Genomic DNA, 27727 nt, shown 5'->3' with positions numbered 1-27727 from the left:
AGCCCATATTAGCAGATAACATAGGGGTACATTTGTATCTGTCGGATAAAAACTGAATGGAAGATAGTAGCTTGGCAATTTTGAGCCAGATGAAAAAGACGATAAAAGAACAGAATAGTTTCTCTTAATATTCAGACAATATCCTAGGTGAGCCCTCGTTGATCACCCCAGTCTCAATTAGCGTTCCCCTGCTTGTTTCCGTGAGAAACGCTGTAAGCCAGAATGTGTATACGTGGTATCCAGCATGTTTGGTGGAGGGGAGCAAGGCCAGTAAATGGAGCAGAGGGCACGCTGGGCTCCCTCTCTCTAATGAGCACTCCTGCTCCTTCTCCTGTGTCTGTCTCTCAGGCCTGCTCTGCACCCACACTCCATGTTAGCAGCCAACCATGCTTCCTCGCCTCACCACCCAGCCTGCCAGGACAGTGCCTCAGGGGGGGCTGACAGACTTACTAGAGATGCAGGCCTTAGGGGCCGTCAAAACAGTTCCGCCGAAGACCATTAGAGCACAGTACAATAACTGCTGATGCTTCAGCCATATAGAGGCAGTTAGAGGGTGTTGCAGGAGTGTATTGGAGGTCTCTTAACAGGAGTTAAAAAGTGATTAAAAACAAAAGAGTTTGATTATCTGAGAGCTGCAGTGCAGTAGAGAGTAAGCCGAAGAGAAACATTGTGTGATGCCAAAGGAAGGATGAATAGAGCAGAGTGACGGAGAAGCTGATATATTTCTCACTGACGCACACAAGAGGCTTTCAGACAGGAATATTGTATGATCACTTATAAGTTTGAAGGAATGTGTGGCATGGGTGTGTGCAAGTGTGTGTTGATAAAACATTTCAAATCAAGGTCATGATCTTTCCCTCTAAATCAAGTCATTTAAATAAATGCCCCCAGGGCTCTGTGTCATTTTGGAAATGTTTGCTTACGTCAGACGTGTCCATGTCAACTAGGCTCAAATAATATTGGATTTCCTCTGAGGGACTGTCACCAATCGTCTCAACTTTCTTATTTCAGAAACCTCGAGCCAAACCCAGGCATTCCATCTCAAAACCCTGTGAAAGCAACTACTTCGGGGTGCCACTGGCCACTGTGGTCACCCCTGAGAGGCCAATCCCAGTCTTCATTGAGAAGTGCATCCGCTTCATTGAAACTACTGGTAAGGATCTCTTATACTTTACATACTAAGTTGTACTCTGAGTATATTTAAAGGTATCCAGTTGTTCACAGGTTGTTGTTTCCAGTCATTCAAATATATTTTTTTCCAGGTTTTTTATGTTTTAATTACTCTCTTTTCATATATATTTATTATTTTAATCCTCTTGGGATGTTGGTGGGTTTGTTACATTCACCACTAAGATTGTCACAATATCGATCTCCTTAAATCCCACTCATGTTACAGCATGTCAACATACAAGTGCACATGCATCCTTGCTCTCTGTTGTGTCTTCCCTGGTCTCTGTTAAGGTTTGGTAAACGGTTCCAGGGACGTTACCCAGTCTTGTTCTAATAAGCTAAATGATAACAACGACAAAATTAAGTGTGTATCGTGCCTGTTTACATATCACATTACATAAATCCTTACCTATTATTTTGTATTACCTTGGGAGGGAGTCATTAGAGACATATTCAGATGAATGGGGTAATAAGAAAAAACAAATAGTTCTATCATTAAGTATAATGTGAAAGTGGTTTACTTGAAATATTATAGATATAACCGTCTGTTTAGCGAACATGTCTTTCATTTGTTGCCTCCAACTATCAACAACCTCTTCTTCTCCTCTCCTCTTCCTCTTCCTCTCCGGGAGAGTACTGGTAACACAGATGTGGTATCATAGTCTCATCTAACCTTATTGCCCAGATGCCAGACCCCCTGCCTGGCTGTGCTTGTGTCCCACTGCCCCAGGACCACCAGCTTGCCTCTCAACCTCCCACCGGCTGTTCACAGGCGACTTAGTGCAGGGACAGTGCATGTGTATAGATATTTGCTCACATCCCTGTATTCATGTAGTCAGAATGTCCCACCGCACTAACAATTAACACCTCAACATTTGTATTAGTTGGATATTACATTTTTTAATTTCCTTGAAACTCCTCTGAAAATCAAGAACAGCATATAAAGTCAACCCAACTAACTAATACCAAGTTGAAAGGTCTGTCCCCTCTTAATTTGACCAACATTAGTGGCAAGAAAAAGAACGTGAGCGCTTGGGAATTATCACCATTTATGCATTTAATTGTCTCAGAATATGATAACTAAATCTAAATTTACAATCAACAGCAAACAATTTCTATGATTTGAGATTATTTCGTTGTTATAAGTAGTTTAAATAGGTCGTCCATTAAGCAGAACGTCTGTGGTTCAATTCCCTGCTTGTCCAGTTGAAATTCTGTTGTGAAGATACTGAACCCCAAATTTAGCTGCATGACTGTGTTTATGAATTTGGTCAATAAGCCCAAAAATGCTTGATATAAGTCTGTTTACAGGATCTCAGAGTTATTGGGTTTGTCCTAAATTAAATATATTGTGGTTTACAATACTTTATTATCTAGGTAATGTTTAATTAATCTAGCAACACTCGTTCCTTGAAATTCTCTTAATCAGCTTCCAGGCTGTGAGTTGAGTTTAAAAAAGTGGGTATGTCAACACACTGCTGGTGCTCACTGACGTGCCAATGCATTCCATTGTAATCTCTTTGCTGATAAAAGAGCATGTATTTGTGGATTACTGCAGCCGTTCAAAACATCCAGCGCCTTCCTCTGTGTAGGAGTGTCGGGGCACAGCTCTAGATAACAAGGCATCACATTGGATTTCACCTCACCCGTTCACATCTTAACTGGAGCAGTCACAGCAGTTACTTCTGGATGAAGGAGAAAAACTGGTTGAATTTACGTCTGTACAAGCTGTGTGTGTGCGTGCCCACTTAAGATGAATGCGCTGCTCGTTCAGAGGTGTTTTCCACTTTTTTACCCTCGCTCACTCTCTCAGTATTCCTCCTAATCCCATGTTTCCTCTCCCCTCCTTTCTCTATGTGGTGTCCTTGTTTCTCCTAATCCGCCCATCCTTCTCTCTCCGTCTCTCCAAGTACCTTCACTTGTCACTTTTGATTTCTCTCATCATCTTCCTAACCTATATTTCTATTTCTACCAAGGTCCTATCCTCACCTCTCAATTCACTATAATTGTATTCCCCCCCTCTTCCTCTTGTCAGGATGGTGTGTGTGTGTGTGTGTGTGTGTTTGTGTTTTTAGCCAGGGGGTTGCCAGGTAATGTCCTACCCGATAGCTCCCTCTGTCCGATCAATATCACAACGTCGGAAATTGGATTAACGTTTGGGCTCATCTCTTTTCTATGCGTTTAGCTTGTTCTTGTGAGCATGTGCGAGAGTTACAGCCTCACACGGATCAACTGAGAATGTTTGCAGAACCGTATTGTTTACATGTGGAGCTGAATGGCACACGTATACAGAGAATTACTAAGACTGGAAGGGGAAATGAGTAACAATGTCTTATTTAGTTTGGATTGTAGTCACCGTAAGTCAGACTTTACTTATCCCGTATCTACGTCTACAATCTGTGCATATAAAGACACACACAGGAAAAGACCACACAGCGCCGTAACTGTGTTTGTCACTTTAGTGTGAGCTGATGAGTGACGTCGTAAGGCTGACCTTAGACCAGCAGCTTTGACCTACATCCTTCCCTTTTCCCTTTACCTCAAACAGAAATACTCATTGTTAACTTAAACCCAAACGCAGTCTCCCACCTTCATTCTTTTATGTCCAAATGTCATTGACAATCTTCTTATAGTTCTGTCTTAACTTAACTTTCATTTTTTACACTGAAGATTGATACTATTGGACACCAATATATTTACTTATATGCACTTATGTTTATAATTCTACATGTATATAGCACACAATGGATGCAAAAATGAAAAAATAAGAATCATAACGAAAAAGATGTGTCATACACATAGAGGACGTAGAAGCTAAGGTCCATTTAAAAGAGAACAGGGTTCAATATGTTTTGGCGATGAGGACCAACGCAGATGTTGATAAACTGTAAGCAACAACCAAGGCTCCACCCCTTACCTGAACTCACGTAGGAGCTGAGTTCCTAATATGTGAAAGACAAAGTTCGAAGAATGACCAGACTCAATTTCATGTTGAGGTCATGTCTTAAAAGGGATTATCCATGTTATGTCTATCCCAAACAAGACTGGCATTTTAAATGTATTTGAAAACATAAACAATCCTGCAGTCCTGTTGTTTTGGCTCTACATGCACAAACGTACTGAAGAAAAAACAGTTTTCTGCTTTTACATTTTTCTATTCAAACGTCGTCTTTGTTGCTTTATCATTCATGCGCCTTGGCTCTCTCCCTTTGTCCTGGAGTATAATAGGAGTGGCTTTGCTATTTTGTGTTATTTTCATGCATTCGGAGGTGGTAGAAAAGCAGCTTTATAAAATCAATCCATAGAGTGACTGCTGTTATCTCTCCTCGGCTCCCAGCGCGGTCGGCTCAGTGTGTTCTGCTCTAGGGTGCAGAGGTGATGACTGTGCGTTAGGGTGTGCAGGCGTATCTGCTGGCCTTAGGAGCCTCCATAGCGACGTAAAGGGCAGCACCCAGCGACTGCCTGTCTCCATGGTAAACTATGAAGTCAGCCCCTGGGCTGCAGAACACAGAAACGCTGGGGCCTGGGCTGGAGTGTTGTTAGACAGTAACGGGCCATCGGAGCACAACTGCTAACTGCAGCATCATTTACTGTCTATCGTAGTTTGTGTGATTGCAGGTTCTCAGGTGTGTTTTTGGCCACTTGAGTGTTGCTGGTAGCTCTGAAATGACAATAGATGGGTTCATTTTTAGTTGTCTGTGTATATACGTGTGTGTAGTGCATGAGTATATATGCAAAAGTCTGATCAATGTAATGATCTATCCTAAAATTCACTATAATTGGTTAAGTTGTGTTTTTTCATCAGGGCTAGGGCAAGTAGAGGATGTAGATGAAACATTTGTTGGTTGCTGGAAGTGCTCGGATTTATATTGACCTCAGGAATTGCCCGTGCCTTGTTTGAACCCAGAGGAAGAGCATGCTGCCTCGCAGAGCTCACCTTTCTGGCGCTTCTTCCTCTGCTGCTCTTTCATTCTTTCCCCTCTTTCACAACCTCCGTCTTCAATGCATTTTGTTGGTTCAAGCACATTTCCTAGCCTTGTATATATCCCTCCTTATCTTAATCCCTTTCTTTTTTCTCATTTCTTCTTTCATCAGTCTGACCCCTCCTATGCGTCCTCACACTCCTCCACTATCGCTCCTCATCGTTGGGTGCTTGTCCTATTTTCCCCCAATCTCCTTCACACTCTCTCTCCCCCAACGCTGCTTCACTTCTCCCCTCTCCCTATCTGTCCCATCCCTGTTTTCTTAGAGTCTGGCTAGAAAAGCTTTTGTGGATAATTGATTGGTAGAAGGAGGAGATCGATGCTGTATGCCTTGACTGAGAGCTCTCTCATTTCCTCCCTGCCTCTGCCTATCTCTCCCTCTTTTTCTGCCACTCCCTATCTCGCTCACCCGCTCTGGATTGCTCTTTGTCTCCCCGATAGCCAGCAAAATGTGTGCGGAGAGGGAATCAAGGGTTGGGAGGTGAAATCGTATCTTTTTGTAACCTGGAAAAAAGTATTAATGAACCAAGATGAAGGGAGCATTCACTCTCTCCTGTTATACACATTATTTTCCTTTCTGTCACTGTCCTGCTGTGACCCGGTTTCATTGTGTTTTCCATGGATGTATTTCTAAGATATACTACTAATGGGAAAACACAATCATTTTTTTAAAAACCATGTGCTTGGTTACAGAAAATACTAAGAAGGAATACAAATACAACAATAGTGAAAAATGAGACCAGGGTTTTATTTCCTTGCATCAACAAAAAATGGAACTGTTCAGTTTACAACATTTTTCATTCACCACTGGTCGAACCCAACTGCAAGCAAATGCAGGTGAAAGTGTCATTGTTTCCAAACACGTCCGTTTGAAACCTGTCTATCTAGAGCACAGGCCTGGCGTTTCTCAAACTACAGAAGAAGCATTTCGAAAGTTCTCTGTTTTAGGCGCTTAAAACTGTGGAGTCTGGATGCCATTGCCCAAACGTAACAATACTGATGCATTTTAATACAAAAAGTTGGGTGGATGTAGCCAACGTTTACTGCAAATACTATCAAGAGTGCAGAATACAGCTTCAGCTAAATTCACTTATTCAATTGGTGGGGTATGATCCAACATTGTATATGTACAGTAGGGTCCTAATGGTTTTAGAACTGATGCAGGATGTGAGGAAATATTAGCTGAGATAATTGGTAATTGTCAGTTCAACAAAAAGATCACAGACTTAAAAGGCCTCCTAGACTCAAAACTGTATCACTCTTGTCTGCACCTGCTGTTGAAACTTTAAGTGTCTGTACATCTACATGTTTCAAACAGGAGGTGAGATAAACACAAACATGTGAAAAACAGCTGACTGCAGCAATCCTGCCCTTTTTTCTTGTTTTGTTGAGGTGACCAATACAGAGTTCCTGTTACATTCCTCTATTATTGATCTGTGAATTTGCTGCAGTATTCTTCATTGCTGTATCTCAAGATGAGATGAATCAAAGTTATCTGTTAACCTCTCGATGTAGTGATAGTTTCCCTTTGTGGATTTTCAGTATACACTACACAGTATACGCTGCTTTTTCAAGATGTTGTAAGTCTGACATAGTTACTTTCGGCTCTGCTGCCATCAGTGTGTTAGAGCCCGAGCTGCCCTTTACAGAATATTTTGCATCTCTAAATAGAAATTTGGTAATTGCCTATTACTAAAACTCTAACATGGACATTTTGGAGTTGCTGCTTTTCCTCCTTTTTGTGACAATAAAGTGAACATGGATGCATTTCCTCTGTCTAAATGTCTCTGCCATGTCTAACTAAATAACCTCCAATGACTGAAGTTGTATTGGAAAACCACTCAGTCTCCACCATTCCCTTTTTTAATGTGTGAGGCACCAAGGTAGCCTCTGTTTGTCACAGTGCACTAGTGGGCTGTTAGCAGGCCTGCAGGAGTGCTTTATAGGTTTAATAAATAGTGCTAATACTGTGTTTAGATGGTAGGGGATATGGGGAGAGGCCATTAGAGCAGTGTGCAGTGGCTCCCCTTTAGCAGCCCCTCAGAGGGAATCTATTCACCTTGTAGTATAAAAAAAGAGTTTCAGAAGAAGAATAAATACCTGATATTTGTGGCAAATTAAACAAATGGAGAAAAACTCTAAGCTTATAACATCCCTCTCTCTCTCTTCCTCAGGATTGAGCACAGAGGGCATCTACAGGGTCAGTGGGAACAAATCCGAGATGGAGAGCATGCAGCGGCAATTTGACCAAGGTAAGTTACTGTCTGTTCACAGGGCTCACACACACTTTTCATCCTTGCTTCAAACATTCACTGACAGGCTGTGTGTTTGAATACGAGGCCACGGGTGTGTGTGTGTGTGTGTGTGCACATCGGCTTCTATCTGTAACTAGTCTGGATCTCCTTAATTAACCAGGGAGCATTAATCCAACTGAGGGAATTGGCCTTCGCTTCCTTTTAGACTGCAGAGCTGCCTCCTCAGTCATCTACCTGCTCCTGTGTGCGTGTGCATACTCACACGTGTGCGTGTACGAGAGCTCACGATGTGTGTCTCCATGTGTGTGTCTGTCTGGTGTGGGCAGTTAATTACCTCCAGATTGGTTTGGTTAATGAAGCATGTCGCTGTCGAGATAGATAGCAGAGCAAGATGGTCTGTGCGGATGTGTGTGAGTGCGTCCACGCCTGGTTGAGGTTAAATCCAGCTCAGGTAATCAGAACTGAAACGCTGCGCTGAATCATTCTGAGCCTCGGGCCGACGGGACAAGACAATTACAGGTGAAGCTACAGCGCATGTGTCTCATAGCCGCACTGAAGATGGCACTTCATCAGTTCCCTGAAGATTCCGATAACGTATTACAGGAGGAAGCAGCATCAGAAGCTCTGCACTTTGGAAGCTCTCAAAGTGGGAGCTCCTCTCAGACTGTGAAAGAAACTCTCAAACCTCATCTGTACTAGTTTTCTCTTTCTACACATTCTACCTTTGTGAGGCAAAATGTTATCAGGAAATGGCTTTTTTAATTAAGCCGCTTGCTCACAGACACACGCACACTCTTTCTACAAGAGTGGTACTCAAGTGGTTTTGCTGTCTTTAGTTCTCTGAGCTGTTTCTTTTTGTGTTCGTTCTACCTTTATTTAACCCCCTTTTAATTATTGAGAATGATCCAATAATGCTTCAGCAAAGATGATCTCAGGCTCCCAGACCAAGTTTGGTGGGAATCAGTTTAGTCCTTTCTGCATAATCCCGCAGTGAACGTCCTGCAGTGAGTTTGAGTTACCCTGTCCCTGACATGTATGGTTATTGCTTGTTCCCCGATTACTAACAAATCCAGTGTAAGAAGTCAGCCGGCACCTCAACACTACATGTAGATTCACAATATCCTGCACTCTGGTTGGCTGCAGTTGTCTTTGAATTGATATTTAGCCTGCTAGAAATTGATTTGGAGACTGATTTCAAAACTTGTCTGACAATGAAAAATTTGGCTGAAAAGCGTGTCGTATGAACTTGGCTTTAATAGTTTTTAACTGGCAAACAAACAAATAAACAAACATGGGTGAAAACAGTAAGTCAACACTGTAAATATAGTTTTGCATTGTTATACCTCTCCATATCATGATCAAGCACATTTACTGTAAAATCAATAACCAAACTGTTTCTGATTTTGGAAAATGTGATACCAATACTACATTCAAAGTAATTATGGAAATGATTTATAAATACTACAAAAGTTTTGTTTTTTTTTAAAAACCCCCGGCCATTGTTTTGCAATATTGTCTCATAAAACCCAGAGATATCTAAACAATACCTACCGCTGTCCCGTTCAGACACACTACAACATAAAACACCAGAAGATATGACATAAAAGTCTAAGCAAGGAAAATAGAACAAGACATTTTTCTTATTTTGTAAGTTTGAAACTTTATTATATTGGCATTGTTTTTGTTTCAGACTTCTGTCTTGAAATTCCTGTGGGAACATATAATAAAAACAAAACTTTAGTTCAGTTGGTATAGATTAAACAATACAGCAAAGCGTCTGTGGCTTTTATTTCAGAAAGTGTTTATAAGATGTTTATTATCTCCACCTCTCTTATATATTCATGAGTGAATGTAACAGTGATGTCCTTTTCTTTTCCCAGACCACAACCTGGACCTTGTGGAGAAGGACTTCACCATCAACACAGTAGCCGGAGCCATGAAGGCCTTCTTCTCAGAGCTGCCGGACCCTCTGGTGCCCTACCACATGCAGGGAGAGCTGGTGGAGGCCTTCAGTAAGTTGCAGGGCTCTGGTATTGCGGGGGCGGGAGGACAGAGGGTCGTCGGGCAGAGTCTGTCTTTAAAACCCGAGGCATATTGGATTTTGCCTGAAATACTTTTTTCCATTCATTGTAACTTTTTTTAAACATAACAAGCAAAAAGTCTTGCAATCCAAATCCATCCATGGGGAGAATTGGATTTGCCACTCGGCGAGGAGCCGGAGGGAGGGAGTATAGAAAGAGAGGGTAAAGCAGGATGCAGGGATGATTGCACATGATGGAGCGACGCACCAGCGCTATGGATAACGTGGCTCTGAATGAAGTCATAAGAAAACGGTCATATTGTAGATAAATGACGGTGCTGCTGCACTCTGCACCGCCTCTCTCTTTCTTTTTGTGTCCTGTAATCTGTCGCAACGGAGATTTAGGGCGTAGCTCAGTCTTGCATCTCGCAGGAGAGATTTACCCCCAGGCTGAAGGGCTGTTGATACTCACCGAGGGGGGGCGGGGTGTGTGTGTGTGTGTGTTTGATGGCCGCAGTGAGACCCTTCAGCCGTGACAGAGCCCTGATAAAGCAGACTTGCAGACTGTGTCGCAACAGAGGAAGAAGAGGAGAGAGTGAAAAAGAATGTGGGGTGGAGTGAGAGATGAAGAAGCTTCAGAAGAAAACGGCAAATTGGGCTTTTTTGCTGTTTTTATTTATTTAATTATTCATGCTTTATTTATTTAACTGTTACCAGACTGAAAGGTGGGGGATAAGGGCGGTTCAGATGACGCAGGGTATGTGTGGATTTCGGTGGATGTTGTCATGGTGACATTACTTTAAATGAGCTGTAGGAAGTTGGGTTAAGTTTTGATTGCGGATGACGGATGAACAGCGGGAGGGAACCGGGCCCGTGTGAAGTCACTCAGCCTCAAATCTGTTTCTGATCCACACTGACCTCATTGTGGGAATACAAACTCAGATTCCCTGATTGTAAATCACGTTTGGGATGTGGAGGAGAACATCTGCTGCTCTCGCCGCGGCTTTCGCTGCCGCTCTCTGCCTCGCGCTCTCATACACACAGGATGGACTGTGTTAGCGGGTGACGTCAGCTCCTCTGACTCACTCCTCGCTGCCATCGGGCTCAACACACCCAGTGCGTGTGCATGTGTGTGTTGCTGTAGGACACTGTGATGGGTGGACGCCTGGTATGTTCTTCTGGAATGTGTAAAGTCTTTGTCTGATTTATTTATGATAACTATAATATGAAGTACTTTTGAGTGTGTGTGTGTGTGTGTCCTTGCATGCGTGTGCGTGCGTGCGTGTGTGCGTGCGTGTCTGTGTGTGTTTGTCACTAAGTTGTGAGGAACTCTGGCGATTGTAGAATAAACTCACTGAGTCCTGCTCAGATCCTTTTTGAGAGCTGAATCCAATTCCTCTCACTGTGATCTTCAAACTCTCCTCTTGGCCACTGCCCTCCCAATCCCCCTCTCATCTTTCCTTCACCCTTCATTCTCACTCCCTTGACATCTTTTCCTCAGATTCCCCCTAATCTTTCCTTTCAGCCTCTTTTCTTCCCTCCTCTAACCTACCATCTCTCTCTCTCTCTCTCTCCTCCACCATTCAGAGATCAACGATAGGGAGCAGCGCTTCCAGACGATGAAGGACATTCTGCGCCGCTTCCCCAAGGAGAATTACGAGGTCTTCAAATATGTCACCAGCCACTTGCTCAAGTGAGTGAATGCGGCGGGTCAGAGGCGGCCCCTGGCAGCCGCGCCGACTAAACCGCTGGTCAAGTGACCTCGCAGTGACATCATAGAAACTGGCACACAGACAGAATAGAGGTTGAGTCATGATCTGTGGTAATACAGTGGTTATTTAATATCCTTTTTGTACAAGGATTTTGAATGTTATGTTAGACCATCATTAGGTCCCAAGGTGATTCTGATGCATCACTAGGAAAAATATCCATCAGTTATTTCTTGCGTTTTTGTTGTCTAAAAAAGCCTTTCCTTTAGGATTGTAAAATCAGCTACTGACACAATATGTTTACAACAGAGCTGTCAGCTTTAATTAGCTCTCAGGTAGATATTGCTTCATCTAAAGATGTCCCAAGCTGAAAAGATTGTGAACCGCTATAATAGATTATAGTTCATTATCTTGTTTTCAGAATTAAAGTCGGAACTTGATGTGCAGAGCGATCGAGGATAAGCACAATAACCTCAGTGGGTTTTTAGCCATAGTAGCATATTGCTGTGGGAGCAGCAGTGTAGGTCAGTCAGATCACTGATGGATTGACGTATGATTTTGTACAGACATACATGGTCCTCAGATTTGAACCCTACTGACTCTGTTGATCTCCTTCACAAGTTCAAATAACAATGAAAACATTCATATGAAACTTTTCCTATTGTTTGTAGCAGGAACTCTGGGCCTGTTCTGGTTGCAGTTTCTCAAATGTGATTTTCTGTTCTCCTTAAATTTTTATCTTTGTAAATTGACTAAACAAGATATATGATGAAATCAGTAAGGACTTCGAAATGATCGGCAAATTAATTAATAATTGTTAATCGCAACCCTACAGGGCCTCCTGGAGGTATTTTATTACTAATCTGGAGATTTCGAGGATACCATCATGTTTAGTACTGAATTACGGCCAATTCATTCCTCTTTTTGTTTTCTCTGTTTGTCAGGGTGAGTCAGAACAACAAGTCGAACCTGATGACCAGTGAGAACCTGTCTATCTGTTTCTGGCCCACACTGATGAGACCAGACTTCACCACCATGGACGCCCTGACTGCCACCCGCATCTACCAGACACTGATCGAGAGCTTCATCCATCAGTGCATGTACTTCTTCTACAACCAGCCGCTGGCCGATGGCCTCCCTGGCTCCCCCACCTCCTCGTACTCCTCGGGAGGAACCTCGGCGTACTCCAGCATGGCTGGAGGCTACTCATCCTCGCCGACTCCGTCCCCGGCTCCCTACGTCCTCCCCGCCACCCCTCCTGTCATCCCCCACTACGGCCCTTCTCTCCATCATCATCACCACCACCACCATCATCACCAGACCCCACCCCACTCCCCGCCTGCTACACCTCAGTCCCCCATCCCAGCCCTGCTGCCGCCCTCCCTGCACCCCCACCACCCCCATACGGAACAACACACGCTGTGAACCAGGGATCAAGGGAAAGAGAAGAAGAAAAAAACTAAGACGAGGAAAGGATTCAAAGAGGTTCAAAGGTTCAAAATAAGAAATCTTGAAATTTGGGAAGGAAATGAAGAGGACGTATTGAAAGGAGGACAGGAGAAGTTGGGAGACTTTGAGTGAGATGCAGTATGTACAGGGAGAAACCTACATGTTTGGGAGAAGAAGAGGAGTTTGAGCCTCCATTGCTTTTAGAAAAAATGGACACACACACAAGACCCAAAGGGGAACACTGCAGAGCCTCTGAACTGGCTGTATGATCTTTCTCTTCCCCGTCGCCACTTGTATCCCTTTGTCTCTCTCCTTGCCTTATACCAACACACAAACACACTAATGAAGAGGGAGGAGTTGCCAGTCACTGTTAAACAGACTCAGGGAGGGACACGGAAGTAAAGTGCAAAATGGGGAATGTGAAATCTGTTATGTTGGGATTGCTACACTACAAAAACACACGCACGCACACACCAACACACACACACACACACAAACACACAAACAGTGGCCAGTGTGCCTCCGACAACCATTCTCCTCAATTCCCGAGCTTGTGATTGTGCTGGGAAATTTGGAATTCTTTTCCTTTTTTCTTTTTGCAAGCAGACCCACCTGCTGTACCTACCTGGAGGCCGTGGCTGGGAGTGTAGCAGAGCACGAGTCGTGAACGTGTTTATTTCACCACTGTACAGAGAAGACTTTAGCAAGAACCATGTGTTACTACTCACCCGGCAGGATGTTCTGTCCTCTGCGACTCACACATTCCTATCTGTCAACCCCTCACACACACAAACGCACACACAGACATAATCAGTTTCAGTCGAGGCAGTATGCCAAGCACAGAAAAAAAAAACTCAACCAACAGGATCTGCTGGGCAGCAAATCGGAGCAAAGGATTATGGGTGCTCTTACACCCTTGGCATTCTGGGAAGGTTCCTTCCTTCCTCCTGAATCCCTTCGCTCTCTCTCCATTTGATCTTTGACCTCATGCCCTGAGTTTTTAAACAAACAAACAAAGTAAACAGCCAAAAAAGTGGATTTCATAATTCTACTTTTACATTCCCAAGTGTGTGTTTTTTTACATTTGACAAAATTCACATACACCTGAGCCTCGTCTGTCAATGAATGGCCTTGTGGGTAAGCGTCTGGCTGTCTGACGATCCATTTGTGTGAGCTGATATGATGACCTTTTTCTTTCACCTGAATTTCCCTACATGAGGAGGATAGTGGGAATAAGTCCAGTGTCGGACTCCGCCTGTCATGTTGCTTCTCTTGCGGTGGTTTGACGAGCGAGTCGGTCAATGCAGTTTCCGTAGTGAGGACCTTGTTCAAAGAGCACTTTTCTGAGCACTTTGAAGGCACATTTTAAATTGGAGCTGCCCCAACATGACAGCCACCATTCACTTTATATCGTCAGTCCACTCCTCTCTCTCTCTCTCTCTCTCTCTCTCTCTCTCTCTCTCTCTCTCTCTCTCTCTCTCTCTCTCTCTCTCTCTCTCTCTCTCTCTCTCTCTCTCTCTCTCTCTCTCTCTCTCTCTCTCTCTCTCTCTCTCTCTCTCTCTCTCTCTCTGTCTCTCTGTCTCTCTCTCTCTCTCTCTCTCTCTGGGGGCACACCACTGACATCTAGAGGAAGAGATGGGTATTGCAGCCATAACCTCACTTCCACTACTGCATGGGCGTAGCACCATTTTCAAACTGTGGTTGTTGTAGCATCAGATTCTCATTAGGTGCAGTTGTCCAGCTGCATTGTAATTTTTTAATTTTGGGTAGAAATAAAAATTAACATTAGATCTCAAAAGTGTAAATAAAACAGCAGTTTATAAACTAGGCACAGATCAGATGAGATTCCATAGATTCAGGCTCTGTAGCCACAAAGCATCCGCAGACCACAGAGCAGTTGGTCAGACATGCAGCGAGTGAAATTGCCTCTCTGTCTTTTTGTTGGTCAGCGTCCGCTTTCCCCGTGGACGCCAAAGCAAGTCAGGTGCTTCTGGCTCCTCCTCGTCCTCTGAGATTAAGGAGGTGATGATTTACAAGATTGAGGCCCGATGTAGCACCATAGGCCAGATTGAAGAGCCGGGAGCGACCCGAGACAGGTGGGACGCTTTTTTATTCTTGGAAGTAACTGGCAGCCGTCGCTCCAGGTATCAGCGCACATCCTCTTAAAAACACAGCGCCTGTGGAGAAGAGACTCAAGGACTCGAAATAAAATTTGCAAGAGTGTAACCACTACACAACCCCCCCTCCACCTTCCCACCCCTGCTAGTCAGTCCCTGTCCGTGTGAGACAGTTGGGTCAGAACAGACAGTCCATTCATCTGTCTGCATGACTGGAGTGGAGCATCACAGAATTCCTCGGCCCAGCTTGCTGTTACCGTAGAAACCAGCGAGATGGCGCTCGAGCAGATTTGATGAGCCTTCATCGAAGCTGTTGAAGTGTGTGTTTGTGTGTCTGTGTGTATTGTTTGCGTGAGCTGGAGAAAGAGTGTGCTCATGTGAACATGCATGTGTCAACATTAAGCAGATGCTCACCAAGGTCGCTCATTCTGTTTGACACTGAAATGCGTGTCTCCACAGATTCTCCTGTCTGGTCAAATCGAGAAAAAGAAAAACCTTTTAACCAATCACTGAACTCTAAAAGGAGCTTTTATCAGTCAACACTACCTATTTACCTTGTGTGTCTGTGTTTGTGTGTGTCTGTGTTTTTAAGGGGTTTCAGCTAACGTGCTTACACGCTGTGCTTGGCTCACGGCCACGAGCGTGATCGGCACAGACGTGAAGGATGCAGCTCTCATCGCGGTCATCGCCCCGGTGGCTGTGTTACCCTGTTAGCTCGTCCAGATTATACACACTGAGCCTCAGAGAGAGTGTGACAGAGACGAGGGGCAGAGTGAGGTGGAGGGGGGGGTGGGGCGTCAAACGGGTGAATGGGATCATTATGTGGGAGAAGGAGGGAGGAAGCAGGGGTGACCACTGGTACTTGTGTGCGAGCGTCGGCCAGTGGCGTTCCCCGTGTATATCAATGTGTTAATACTGAACTGACTGTGAGGCAGCCAAAGACTGTGGAAAAAAGGGTCAAGGGAGCGATGGGAAGCAAAGTGACAGTTTTGAAGAACAATTGAGTTAAAAAAAAAAAAAAATGTGACCGTGGTTCAGAGATAATATGTGGCTGCATTGCTTTTCTTTCTTTCCTCCTTTTTTTTTTGCAACAATGGTGACAGATGTCTGTTAATTTAAAATGAGAAACAAGCAAAACTATATTCAAATGGTTGTTTATCGGTATGTTAGGGGGTTCTAACACTTTGCCCTTTAGTCAGTGGTGATAGAAAAAAAAAGTTTCTTTTTATGTTTTATTTTAATAATTAAATAATACAAAGCATTTTTTAACTATTTCTTTGTGAACGACTGAGAGACCAGCCCAGTATAGTGCATGATTTCTTCCCGAGCAAAGGAAGAGGGCTCCACCACTCTCACTATTTAAAGAGATGATAAAAAAAAAAAAAGAATATTATGAAATGATGGGGTGGGTGGGGGGGAAGAAAATATGGAGAAAAAAGAAGTACTGTAAAATGAAAAGATAACAAACAAAAAAACTGTCATTATTTGCTGAGTATGGTAATTTGTCTAAAATGGGAATGGTGTATACAGCAAGGCCTTATGTGATCTGTATCATAGTTAATAAATCAAATCTTGTAAAACTCCTGCTTTTCTCGTCTCATTGAATTACTGCTGACACTAGAACACATGAAATCCTGAGCAAGGTTCTGCAGTAAAGATCTCAAGTTCGATGCTTAACATCTATTCTCCGTATGTGTTCAATCATCATTCAGACCTTACTGTGTTTCATTTTAAATGGAAAAAAATTTTGCATTTTTTTCCTCATCATTCAACACAAGCTTGTGATTACTGCCAAATGAGCTTCTATAAAGTATAATACTTTTGTAAATGCCATATTTAAGTTTTTTTATGTGTTAAAACATGCTCACTTTGTCATCATTTGCAAAATTACGATTTCAATTATAAATTTGTACAGTTACTTTACACAAGTGATGGTTCTGAGTCTTTCAGAGGTCACTGGGAGCTGTTTAGGGTTCTTGCTCAAGGACAGGACGCATTTGGGATTTCTACATACTTTACATTCATCTATCATCTATACCAATTTATGCATTGTAAAGGTTGGGAGAGGGACCTGGAGTCAATTCTAGCTGACATACACCAACAAACCACCATTCACTTTCAGTCCATTTACAGGCTCTGGTCCAACTACCCCAATCTGCGTGTCTTCATGTTGCACTGAGGGAGGAAGAGCTCAGAGAAAACCCACACAGACACTGGGAGGACCAGGGATTCAAACCTTCTTGCCATGAGGCGACAGTGCTAACCACTGTCTCACTGTGCCGCTGACAAACTTGGAGATAATGGCCAACCTGTTCTTCAGATGACCAAGAAAATGTTTTGGGGGGTGAAAAAAATAAAAATAATTTCTTCCAAACAACGTGATAAACTCTGCGTCACAGTTTGTCGCTCTGTCCTCTCTTCACACCTTTGTAGGGACACTCACCACAGACGGGGGACCAGCCGGGGTCACTCCGGCCCTCGGGACCCTCCCACTTCCTGAGGGACCGGACCACAGACGGGCTCATCCCGTGCCATTTCAGGGTGATGTAAGGACTCGGGTCCCCGAGAGGACGACGTGAAGGCCTCGCTGCCATTTCCTGGTGCCCTCATCTGACCTTTTCATTGAGTCAAACCAAAGGAAATCTATTTCCATGACCTTTGTGGTGCATCTCTCCATTCTGGCGCAGTGGGGAAAAAGTAGAGCAGCTGATTGGGTATGAAAAGGGCAGGCCTGTGTGCACACAGGACACATGACCATTGAACTCTAACCTTTGAGAGGTGACGTGAGGGAGCGAGTGGAGTGTGGTTTGATTGGAAGTCAAGGACGGGGGTTGAAACCAATCGGGGAATGTCAGGATAAGTCATGAGTGTGAAGTCAATTTGCACAAATTACAAGTTCATATAGCTCCATTCCGCCTGGTGGCCTTGCACCCAGATACCTGTCAGCTGTATTGACCTGGTTCGTGTCCTCTCAAGCACCAAGATCCACAGATGGAGCTGTGCTGGTTACTCCCAGGTCTCACCTTGTAACAGAGGGTGACTGAACCTTTGCTGTCACAGCAAACACATTATACGGAGTTCCCCCCCCCCCGTGAACTTTAATAGACTGATTCTCCAACGTCTTATGAATCCGTTCAGAGTTTTATTTTTGTTTTTATTAAAGCTTTGACATTAATGACATTGGCTCTTATTTACACTTACTGTTAAGTAATGGTTTGTCTGATAGTAAAAACTACTGGAGGGATTTTCATGACATTTAATGGGAGGATGTGGAATGGGTTTTCATTTTTGTTTTATTTTGTTTTTATTTTCAATTTCGTTTTCAATATTCTTTTTTGTTTGTTTTTTTCTTTTCCTTTTTTGTTCTGTTTTTATTTGTATTTATCACAATCCATTTTACCTGAACACAATTTCACTCCCTTTTTCTTACTCAGTAAAATGTTTCTCCAAATGCACTTTTCCTTGTGCACACTCGACTGCGCCACCGGGAGGCGGTGTTGTCCCACAGTTACCCATCAGGCACCGCTCCTCTGCTGTATCCGGGTAAAGACGAAGCGCGCGCGGAGCCACGTGGGCCTGACAGGTGTGGCGAAGACTGTGGAGATGTCGACAGGGAAGAAGGTTTAATCCTGAGCTCACACTGAGGTGAACACATCTCTCATTGATGTCGAGAACCCGACTTCCTCCTCTCGCAGTTTGAGGATGGAGCAGGAAACCTGGCTTCATAGAGGTGTGTGGTGGTGGTGGTGGGGGGGGGCAAGGGGTTGAGCACAAAGTAAGTAAAGACTAACTTAACGTGAGGTCTTTGGTTTTTAACTTTGTAACAACGTCAACACAACACAAAGTCACACAAAGTTCAAATAGTCCCTCCCACGAAAACCTCTTACCTCACTTTCGGAACTGACATTTACTTTAAAACAGTTTGGTTTAGTCTTTATAATTACAATATTTGGATTACTGTAGTTTATTTATTCAAAGAGTTAAATTTATTGATCACGAGTGTATTCACAAGTATGACTATGAGAACTTAAATATACAAAACATAAAGAATACAAATATAAAAATGCAATCAGGTTAATTGTATAGTATTGCATTATTATATTTGTAGCAGTAAGCGAAGAAGACATCTTTTTTATAAGACTGGGAGAATTAAATACGTTGGGAATTATCTTGTTCAAAACAACTCAGGTGTGAACGAGACCAAAACAAACAACATAAGTTCTGGATCCAGATGATGGAAAGAGAACATCAATGTTGTTTTTGTATCATTGTAAAAAAAAAAAAATCCTTAAATATTAAAGTCCACATCCTTAACCTGATTTAAAACAAGATATCTGTTTTTTTATCTTTTTTTGGTTTAATTGACGGGTGGTGACCGATGTCAAGGTGCATTACCGCCATCTACTGGATCCTCTTCCTCTTCATCCTCCGGATCCTCCACTTCTATCTTTCAACATTTCCATGGCCGCCTCCTGATCTGAAGTCATCGTTGCTCAGTATTAGAGATGTGAAGTGCTTCCTCTGGTTCAAAGCCACGACCAGAGAAGTTGCCCGCCCGCCGGAGAGCAGCACTTAGGGGACGTACTGTATATGTGGAGGAGGCAGGAATGGGAGAAAAAAAGAAAAGAAAAGGGGGGAGAGAAAGAGACTGGCTCTGATGATGAGTCGAGGCACGTAGCTCCGCTCAACCGTGTCTTTCTTGGGCTGGAGCTCGCAGCTGCGGTGGCGGCTATTGAATTCAGATGCGGGCCTGTCTGTGCGCCGCGGCCGCCGCCACAGGTGGAAACGCTCCCATCAATACGCACTGTCCGAGTGTGACTGCGGCCCGATCCGTCTCATTGACGGTTTTTAGGTGCCCCTGCCCTCCCGGTCCCCCCCGGTGCTCCCGGAGGGGCCCATTGATTAATGTCTGGGTCACAGTGGTATTTCCATATTGATAACTCGATTGATGACGACGCTCCAGGAACAAGCCTTATTGAGCAGCTGGAGAAGCGATAGGTTTCTTACTCTGTTTGGCGGATGTATTCATGCGTAATGGGCCTAATGGGGGTTGAAGCACAGGGAACCCAGGTGAGAGATGAAGTGCTGAATTCAAGTGTCACCGAGATTTAGATTTTTATCGATATTATTAGCGCTGCAGCACAGAGATTTTCTTATTATAATAAGATGCGACTGCATTGATCACCAGCACAAAAACAGAGCAGGGGAGTCAGATATAATACAGATTAGTAGAAAAAACACATACAACTAACATAATAAATCAAAGTTAGAAAACTGCATACGTGATGTGCATGAATGAAGATATACTGAGCGTGAACTACTTCAGCAGGATTTACTTAATGATAATCAGGGTTTCTGCCGGGTCTTAAAACGTCTAATTCTAGTTCATTTAACTTTACTTCTGTTGACCTCTAAATTGTTTTAGGAGAAATCGTGGCTGACATGCATAGTTTGAAATGTCTGTGTGTTGTAGTTCTTTCTCAATGATAATATAGTTAAACTACAAATACGACCAATTTATAGTCTAGAAAAACCTTGGTTGATTTGATGTCAGTTCACTCAGCTTGGCTGTGGTCCAGACTGTATCTCTGTCTAGTTTGCTAGATAACGTGGTGTTGGGAGGTTTATTCTCCATGAGACTTCTTCACCTTATTGCTAGTTGCTTTGATATTTCTTTATTTCTGTCATTATGATTTTTAACAAGTCGTAAATTGGCCTTGTTAAAACGTGTGAATGCAAAGACTGTTTGTCCTCTAGGTCGCTTGTTTCCATCCAAGAGCACATGCGTTGAAAGACAAGGTACAAACACACACACACACACACACACACACACACACACACACACACACACAAATAGGCTACTTACGTGTTCTCGAATCTTTGCTTTTTATTAAAATGTTTTACCAACTTATACAAACATTCCAGCTGCTAACACAAATTAATTAAGTTTGTTCAACTCAAGGTATATTGACCTACTTAATCCAGAAATCTGTCTGTCTGTCTGTGGAGCACATATTTCAAGAACAGTTCATCTTATTGGCTTCATGAATGGCATGTGTATTGTTAAAGGCTGGAGGAAGTGCAGTGATCAATTTGGTGCAATTGGGACACAATACATTCAAAGCTAATAAACTTTAAATGAAACAGGAAACTAGCATCACGGCAACAGCAACAATAACTGATTCTCCAATTCGGGGTTGTGCGAACTGAGTTGAGCTTCGCTGAACTTTGACCAGGTGAACAGCTGTTTGTGCAGCGGCGGTGGTTCGGCTCCAGAGTTGTGTTGACTAAGTCCCATCTTTAGTTGCTGGGGCGCGATCACTGCAGGTCCCGTTTACAGTTTGAGAAAGAACGCTGCAGCTTCAGCATCACCACTGACCAAACACGTAGCCCAATGCTAACAGGAAGGCCACTGCACTAGTTCAGACAATTGTTAACTTCTATAAGATAAAACTTAAAACTCAATTTCTGTGTTGTAAATTGAAGTACATTTTTAAGTTGGTCCAATCATTTTTATTTGTACCGTTTAAGCAAATCTACCAAACCTTATTAAATGGAACCCGTATGAAAGGAGAACCAGAGTGTTCAGTTGAACCCCTCGTGTAGTGGTAAGCAGCTCAGCGTGCTTCTCCTTGACTCGCTTCACTTTTTATAATGACACCTTAAAAAAAAAAACATCACAGGGTAAATGATCAAAAGGCCACTCATGTAGGAAGAGGTGCTTTCAAGTAACTAAATCCTCATTAAAAAACTACAAATATCAGGTCCTGTTATGTTGCACGTCAATCAGCAGCTTCAAAAACAAGAGTGCACAAAGCAGACCTGGCTACCACTGCCCTGGTAGATGGATTTTCATCCGTGCACAACTTGCACATCATTAGCGGACCAGTCTCAGCTTATACCAAACGGCTGTCATGACGGACATACAGTCGTCCACACCTCTGTGGCCCGTGTGTGCAATGGTTAACTTATTACCAAGGTTTTCAGGTGTTTATATGGCTTTGTCCACCTCCTATCATCAATAAGATCCTATTTTTTCTGATAGTTCTGCGCCATTACTCTGAAAGTGACTAGTATTTGCTGCACATTGGGTCAAGTGCACACACTGCCTAATGCAGAACAACTCCGCAGAGAGCCCAGAGTTGTGAACCCAATTTTGCAGACACCCTAATTTAAAGGGCCGAGAGAACACCACATGATTCCGTGGGACTTGTTCTGCTTGTTGTGGAGATTGCTTCGGAGGCAGAGGGCATTGTGTGGAGATAATAGTCAGCGAGGAGGAAAAGTAAAAGCTTTGAGCAGAGCTGATCCCACTTTACGCTCTTAGGGTCAGTGGTCGAAGCGGGAGCTCGGCCTCCAGGTCCCCGCAACACGGATCAGGGGCTCCAACGTATATCTGCTGATTACATCTCCTGAAGTGGAAAAAATGCAAATAATAAATGTATGAGCAACGTGCTTGTTTTTTTACTTGATTAATTATGCCGTTTAATTCCAGATCCACCACGCCGCTCCACCGTATAATTTCCCAGTGGTCTTGGCTGTTTCTTCTCTCACACGCGCTCTCTCCGTCTTTCTTTTTTTTCTCTCTCCTCATTGCAAAATGAATCATGGATCCAACCGTCTGTACCCGGGGGAGAGCGGCATGCTGGCGAATAGGCTGACCAATCATGAGCATCAGAGGCAGACACAGACGGAGTGAGCCTTTTGTTGTGCGCTGCACTCATCAAGTTAGAGGACAACTACCGATTTGGCCCGAAGAAAATTAAAAGACGGAGGGTGTGAGGAGACCAAATAACCAACTTCATCCGTGTTGGTAAATCTGTTTCCTCTCTTTCTCTTTTTTCAAAATTGAATATCCTTTTCTTTTCCCTGTGTTCCGCAGCTTATCCAATCACACCGGCCACTGTGTGTTTATCGGAGTGGGTGGCAGGATTTCAGTGCCATTCATACTGTCAACTGGGACCCTGGCAGCTCTTCTATTCCCAGCCTGGCCGACCCTCTCTCAGCCTCCTGACAGTTCCAGGTTAGCCCTCACTCCTCTCTCTCTCCCCCTGGCCCTCCTCTTCTCTCCCCTCCAGCTTTCCTCTCCAGCTCTCCCTGGGGCCCCACTGAGAATACTGCTCAGATCCAGGCCTCTGAGCCCCAAAGCCGGCCCTAATCCTCCCCATCGATCGCCCTGAGAATTTCCTCCCCAGCACAGCAGGCCCGCGCCTCGGCGCTCACGCTCCTGAACCCTGAGCAGGCAGCTCTTCTCAGTCAGAGGGACGGCAGGGGAAACGGGGCCAGGCACATTACCCGAGCCCTCTCAACAGATGGGTTCTGTCGATGCAATGCAAGTTATTAGGCGGTTATAGCAGGCTGCATGTTGCAGGTGTTGTTGTCACTTCAGATTCCGACTGACATGGCTGTCATGATCTCAATGATGTTTCAAGCTGTAAAGTCTCTTCTAACACAGGCTGCAGTCAGAACTGATCTCTGTGCAGCCTTATTCCTCTTCTTCACTGACAGCTTAAGTTAAGAATGTGTGAAAACTACTGCAAGCTAGCAACGGTGAGAATTATTAGAATAGTCACCAAGTATCATATTTTAATGTGAGTTCTGTTTGTATGGGTTAGGGTCTCAAAGCTTATCTCGAAATTCGTAAATAATAAAAATAATAAACAATTGACTGGTACTAATCAATGTAAGTGAAATCAATCAGGATTCTCTAGTTCAGACTTCTGAGTTGAGCTCCATGGAACTTTTCAGCAAACAGGTGAACGGCTCTTTGTTCAGCCTCTGGACTCTGAGGTGTCCACCATGTCCTCACCATGTCCTCGGTCGGTCTTTACTCACTGTGGCTCAATCAGTGCAGGTGACTCTCACTGTGCAAGGAAGCTGTAACTAAAGCATCACTATGGACAAAGCTAAGGGCCTGTTTATAAACTGTATAAAAAGATGAACGACATGACGCGCACTATGATTGGAGCCCAAATGTGCTCTATAGATCATAAATCCCACTTTCTCCATTATAGTGGAATGGACATGGACCAAACTAAAAAGTCAAAGTACATGTCTATTAGTGTCTATGTTCTAAACTGACGTGTAGAGCGGGCACTGCACTTGTAACAGATCAATGGTTGAAACTTCAGCTTCAACCTTGTGATCCTTTGTGGCATGTAAATTATCCGCATCATCAAATTTAATATAATTAATACTATAAAATAATCAATTAAAATCAAAACATGTTGATAAAGACTTGTGTCAATGTGATGGAATTCGAGCTGATCTGAGAGGTCGGCAGGGACACGTCTGATAAATCAAAATGTTGGGAAACACGGCTCAGTTTGAAATATACAATTTACTGAGAAGTCCATAGCACAGATTTCCTGCCACGAGGATTGACCATATCTCCGTCCATCACGGCGGAGTAATGGAAGCAACTGTGTGCCATACAACTCTGCTGAGGAGATGAGAAAGCATCATTACTCGAGTCCTCCTGGGAAAGCTCCCGACCAACAGTCTATCCCGCGCAACGTACTCGTTCATTATTTATTTACGCGACAAGCTTCCCCTGGACTCTGCCGCGCGCAGTGTGTGTTTTCACTGCAAGTTGTGTCGGTATTCGAGAGGTATTTCCCTCTCTGGTGTGCGACTGTGGATCCGGTACAACAGCAGATGATTAAACCTCATACTTTATTGACACTTTGACTGTGTAGTTGGGATGTTAAATTCAAGCCAATCGCGAATGAGACGGGGAGAGAGGGAGAGAGGGAGGGGTCTGGAACATTTCGTCCCTGATTAAATGTCGGTCTGTGGACCAGTTAGAGCATCTCTGTCCATACAGGCATTAGAGAACCAGAGCAGATGGTAATGTATCAATAGTCTGTTTAAACACGGCCACGAGTCACATTTCCTAATCAGGCCCCGAGATATATTTTGCCATATCGGTTTCCAGTATATCTCAGTTCAGTTGTGCTTTGGTGCATTTTCGCAATATAGATGTTGTTTTCTCTTTTATCGATATTTGGATTTTATTGCTCGTGATGGCTAGCTTCTCTTTACTTCTACATCATTAGCCTTTTTCTATTAGAGTGTACACACACACACACACACACACACACACACTCACACTGTATTTTCTGCAGCATGTCCTTACTTCCAGCCCTCTATACTCCAGTGCGTCGCTCCTTCCTCTCTTTCCCTGCCCTTTCCTCGTGCCCGCTTCCCTCCTTCCCTCGCTCGCTCTCTTTCACATTTACCCTTGCTCTCCCTGCTCTCTTCTTGTCCACTGCCTCCCCTCTCTCCTTCCTTCCCCTCCATCCCTCCCCCGTCTCCCCTCTTTCTCTTTATTAATTTATTGGGTTGTTATTCTCCTTGCCTGGCGGTGCTAATGAAGGCAGGATGCAGATGAGGGCGAAGGTCGTCTCTGTAGCGATCGACCCCGCCGCCCCGCAGCATGGCACTCTGACTGGCACAGGTCAGTGGCAGCTGTCAATCAAAACGCACCCAACGCACACGCAGGCACATACACACTCACGTGCATGCATGCAATCACACGCACGCCATCACTAAAATAAATTCATACGTAAAAGATAATGGCTATATTGTCCAACAATTAACAATTTGTAATTAGCTGTACGAGTTGAGATGCCTGGGAGCAGATGATTTGATGGTCTCAGTGGTTCCCAGCCATTAAAATAAAGTAACATCAACTTGTGACCCCTCATCATGAGTTGTACATATCTGTGAGAGTGAGCAACTTAACTACAGGGATTTTTCGTTTCCAGATTTTTACGTATTGATCATTTTTAGATCTTTACTTTTTTTACATTCACAATTTGACAAGAGAAGTCTAAAAAGAGTGAGAAATACCCTTAAGACCCATTTACAATCAAGAAGTTTTACACAATTTTTACATCATCCAATAATTAATTAAAAAAACACTTCATAAGGGCTATCCAAATAGACTGTTTAGGAAAGTAGATTTAGACTCCGGGTCCGGAAAGTACCTGTAACCTATATTCTCTCAATTGACCAACAGGGGGCGACTCCACTGGTTGGAAATAGAAATCTATGGAGAAATGATGCTACTTCTCAATGTCGTAAACATTTTCATACAGAGTTTATAATCATAGCCACTAGTTTCAACTCTGCTTCAACGCAGCATGATGTTCATTTCGTAAATATTGGTCCTATTTAGAGTATAATATACGATTCAGTTCAGTGTACATTAGGGCGTGGAAACTGTCTGACATCTACTTTAGACCAGTTGGTGCAGGATGCTGGTGAAAGTGGGCGCAGTGATGTCAAATATGGTTCCTTCTGGTTTCAGAAAATCAAGATGGCGCCGGACAAAATGCCAAACTTGAGGCTTAAAACGGCAGCACACAAACCAGTCGGTGATGTCATGGTTTGTTGTTGCCACTTTTCTAGTAATTGGTTACCGAAAGAATTACTTAATGTCGGCCTGTCAGTCAGACAAACACATCTCAGCAGCTAATATCTATCTTTTCTATCTAATCGGGATGCAGCTTTGAGATGAGACCCACCGAACATCAAATGTACCCGAAAGGCATCAGCTCAACACATTTACTCACACACAGTTTTTCATTCAACACATTAGCTCGTACGTTTGCGTGTGCACGGGTGGAGGTGTCATAGCAAAGTGTCTCACCCCCCCGCCCTGTCTTTCATTGGCCTCGACATGGTGAAGACTTTTGCGTCTGGTATCTCAACGCTTGTAGCGTTTACAACCCTCTGCTCTTCATCACAGCATGTAAAGAGAGAGAGAGAGTGTGTGTTTGCACTCTGATGTCTTGTGTGCATGTTGATTTTGCTCATGGTTATTGTGTTAGGTTTATTTGTGTGCTCAGCCATGTTCTTGAGAGTGTTCACCTGCATCTGGGCGTCTGTGAATGTGCTTCAGTGCACACACACACACACACACACACACACGCGCATACACACAGATACACACACACACACGCATGCACACACATATCTCTATTAGCAGTATAGTAGTGTTAACCGTGTTATGCCTTGCGTGAACCTCCCCACCTTTCCCTCATATCTATGCAAAGCTGGGGTCCTGTCAATCAGTCACCTTGGTGACATGGAGCCCCACCTCCCCAATTAGAGCTGACAGGGCAGGATTAGGAGGGGGGCGGGCCCCCGCCGACCTGCCTACGTGTCAATCACGAGCCGGGCATCCACACGCCTGTTTACTGTCAGATCCCATCTCCGTCTGTCAGACTGCACGGCAACCATCGCCGAGGGAGGAGGGGAGGAGGGTGTGGGGGGGGAGGCGGAGAGAGGGGAGGAGGAGATCTGATCGGAATTAACTATGCTTCTCCCCACAGACCGGCCGTGCTTTTAATTCATGAAAGGGATGAGAGGAAAGTGGGAAGAGAGAGGGAGTGATAGAAGGAGGAGAGCATTTAAAACCCAGAGCAGGGCCTTCTTCAGAAGTTTTCAGAGTGATGCTTCTTCTCTCTCTGACAATCACTTTTCTTCTCTCGCTAACTCTCCCTCCTGTCTTTCTTTCTCACTTAGATTTCTTTGCGAAGGTGAGTTTCATGCCGCCTCGGAGCTGCTGCGATTTATCAGCCGTCTTCCCTCCTTCTCTCTCTCTTTCACGCTGAAGTTTTTTGGTCCTCCGGTTTTTATAAAGTCGCACAAACATCTATTTGTTAAGGTCATTTTATTGAGTTCTGCACATTCTCATGCAAATGTGTGTCTGTTTCAGAGCGTGCCTGGGGACGTGGATCCGGCCTACACACCTACAGTATGTGAATACATAATGCCGGCTTTTAAAGCAGTGTCATGCGTGCAGGGTTCACACAATGCTAATGTGTGTGTGTTTGCCCGTGTATTCCTGCTGCCGCCGTCCCTGGTGTGTGTGCATTTCTTCTCTTTTAGGGTCTCTGGTGGTGGCCTTACTCTGACCTCTGTGCCCCCGCTCTAATCCCCCAGCAAATGAGGGCTGTGTGGGGCTGAAGGGGGTGTTTGGGGGTCTCAGGTTTAGGATTAGAGGACCAGAGCT

The 27727-nt window shown here is 44.0% G+C and overlaps 1 protein-coding gene across 1 annotated transcript in view; it reads left to right on the top strand.

Moving 5' to 3' along the window:
* arhgap35a (Rho GTPase activating protein 35a) overlaps positions 1-16286 on the top strand; it is a 61868-nt gene extending 45582 nt beyond the window's left edge. The window contains exons 3-7 of the mRNA XM_062386642.1: positions 1012-1153; positions 7328-7405; positions 9289-9420; positions 11016-11121; positions 12082-16286. Coding sequence (XP_062242626.1) covers positions 1012-1153; positions 7328-7405; positions 9289-9420; positions 11016-11121; positions 12082-12562 — 939 coding nt within the window. The 3' untranslated portion in view covers positions 12563-16286. The remainder of the gene's footprint in view (positions 1-1011; positions 1154-7327; positions 7406-9288; positions 9421-11015; positions 11122-12081) is intronic.
* The last annotated feature ends 11441 nt before the right edge of the window (positions 16287-27727 follow it).

Source organism: Platichthys flesus, chromosome 4 (genome assembly GCF_949316205.1).
Source record: "Platichthys flesus chromosome 4, fPlaFle2.1, whole genome shotgun sequence".
In the NCBI taxonomy this organism is placed as follows: Eukaryota; Metazoa; Chordata; class Actinopteri; order Pleuronectiformes; family Pleuronectidae; genus Platichthys; species Platichthys flesus.
This window is presented reverse-complemented; position numbering and strand designations above follow the sequence as displayed.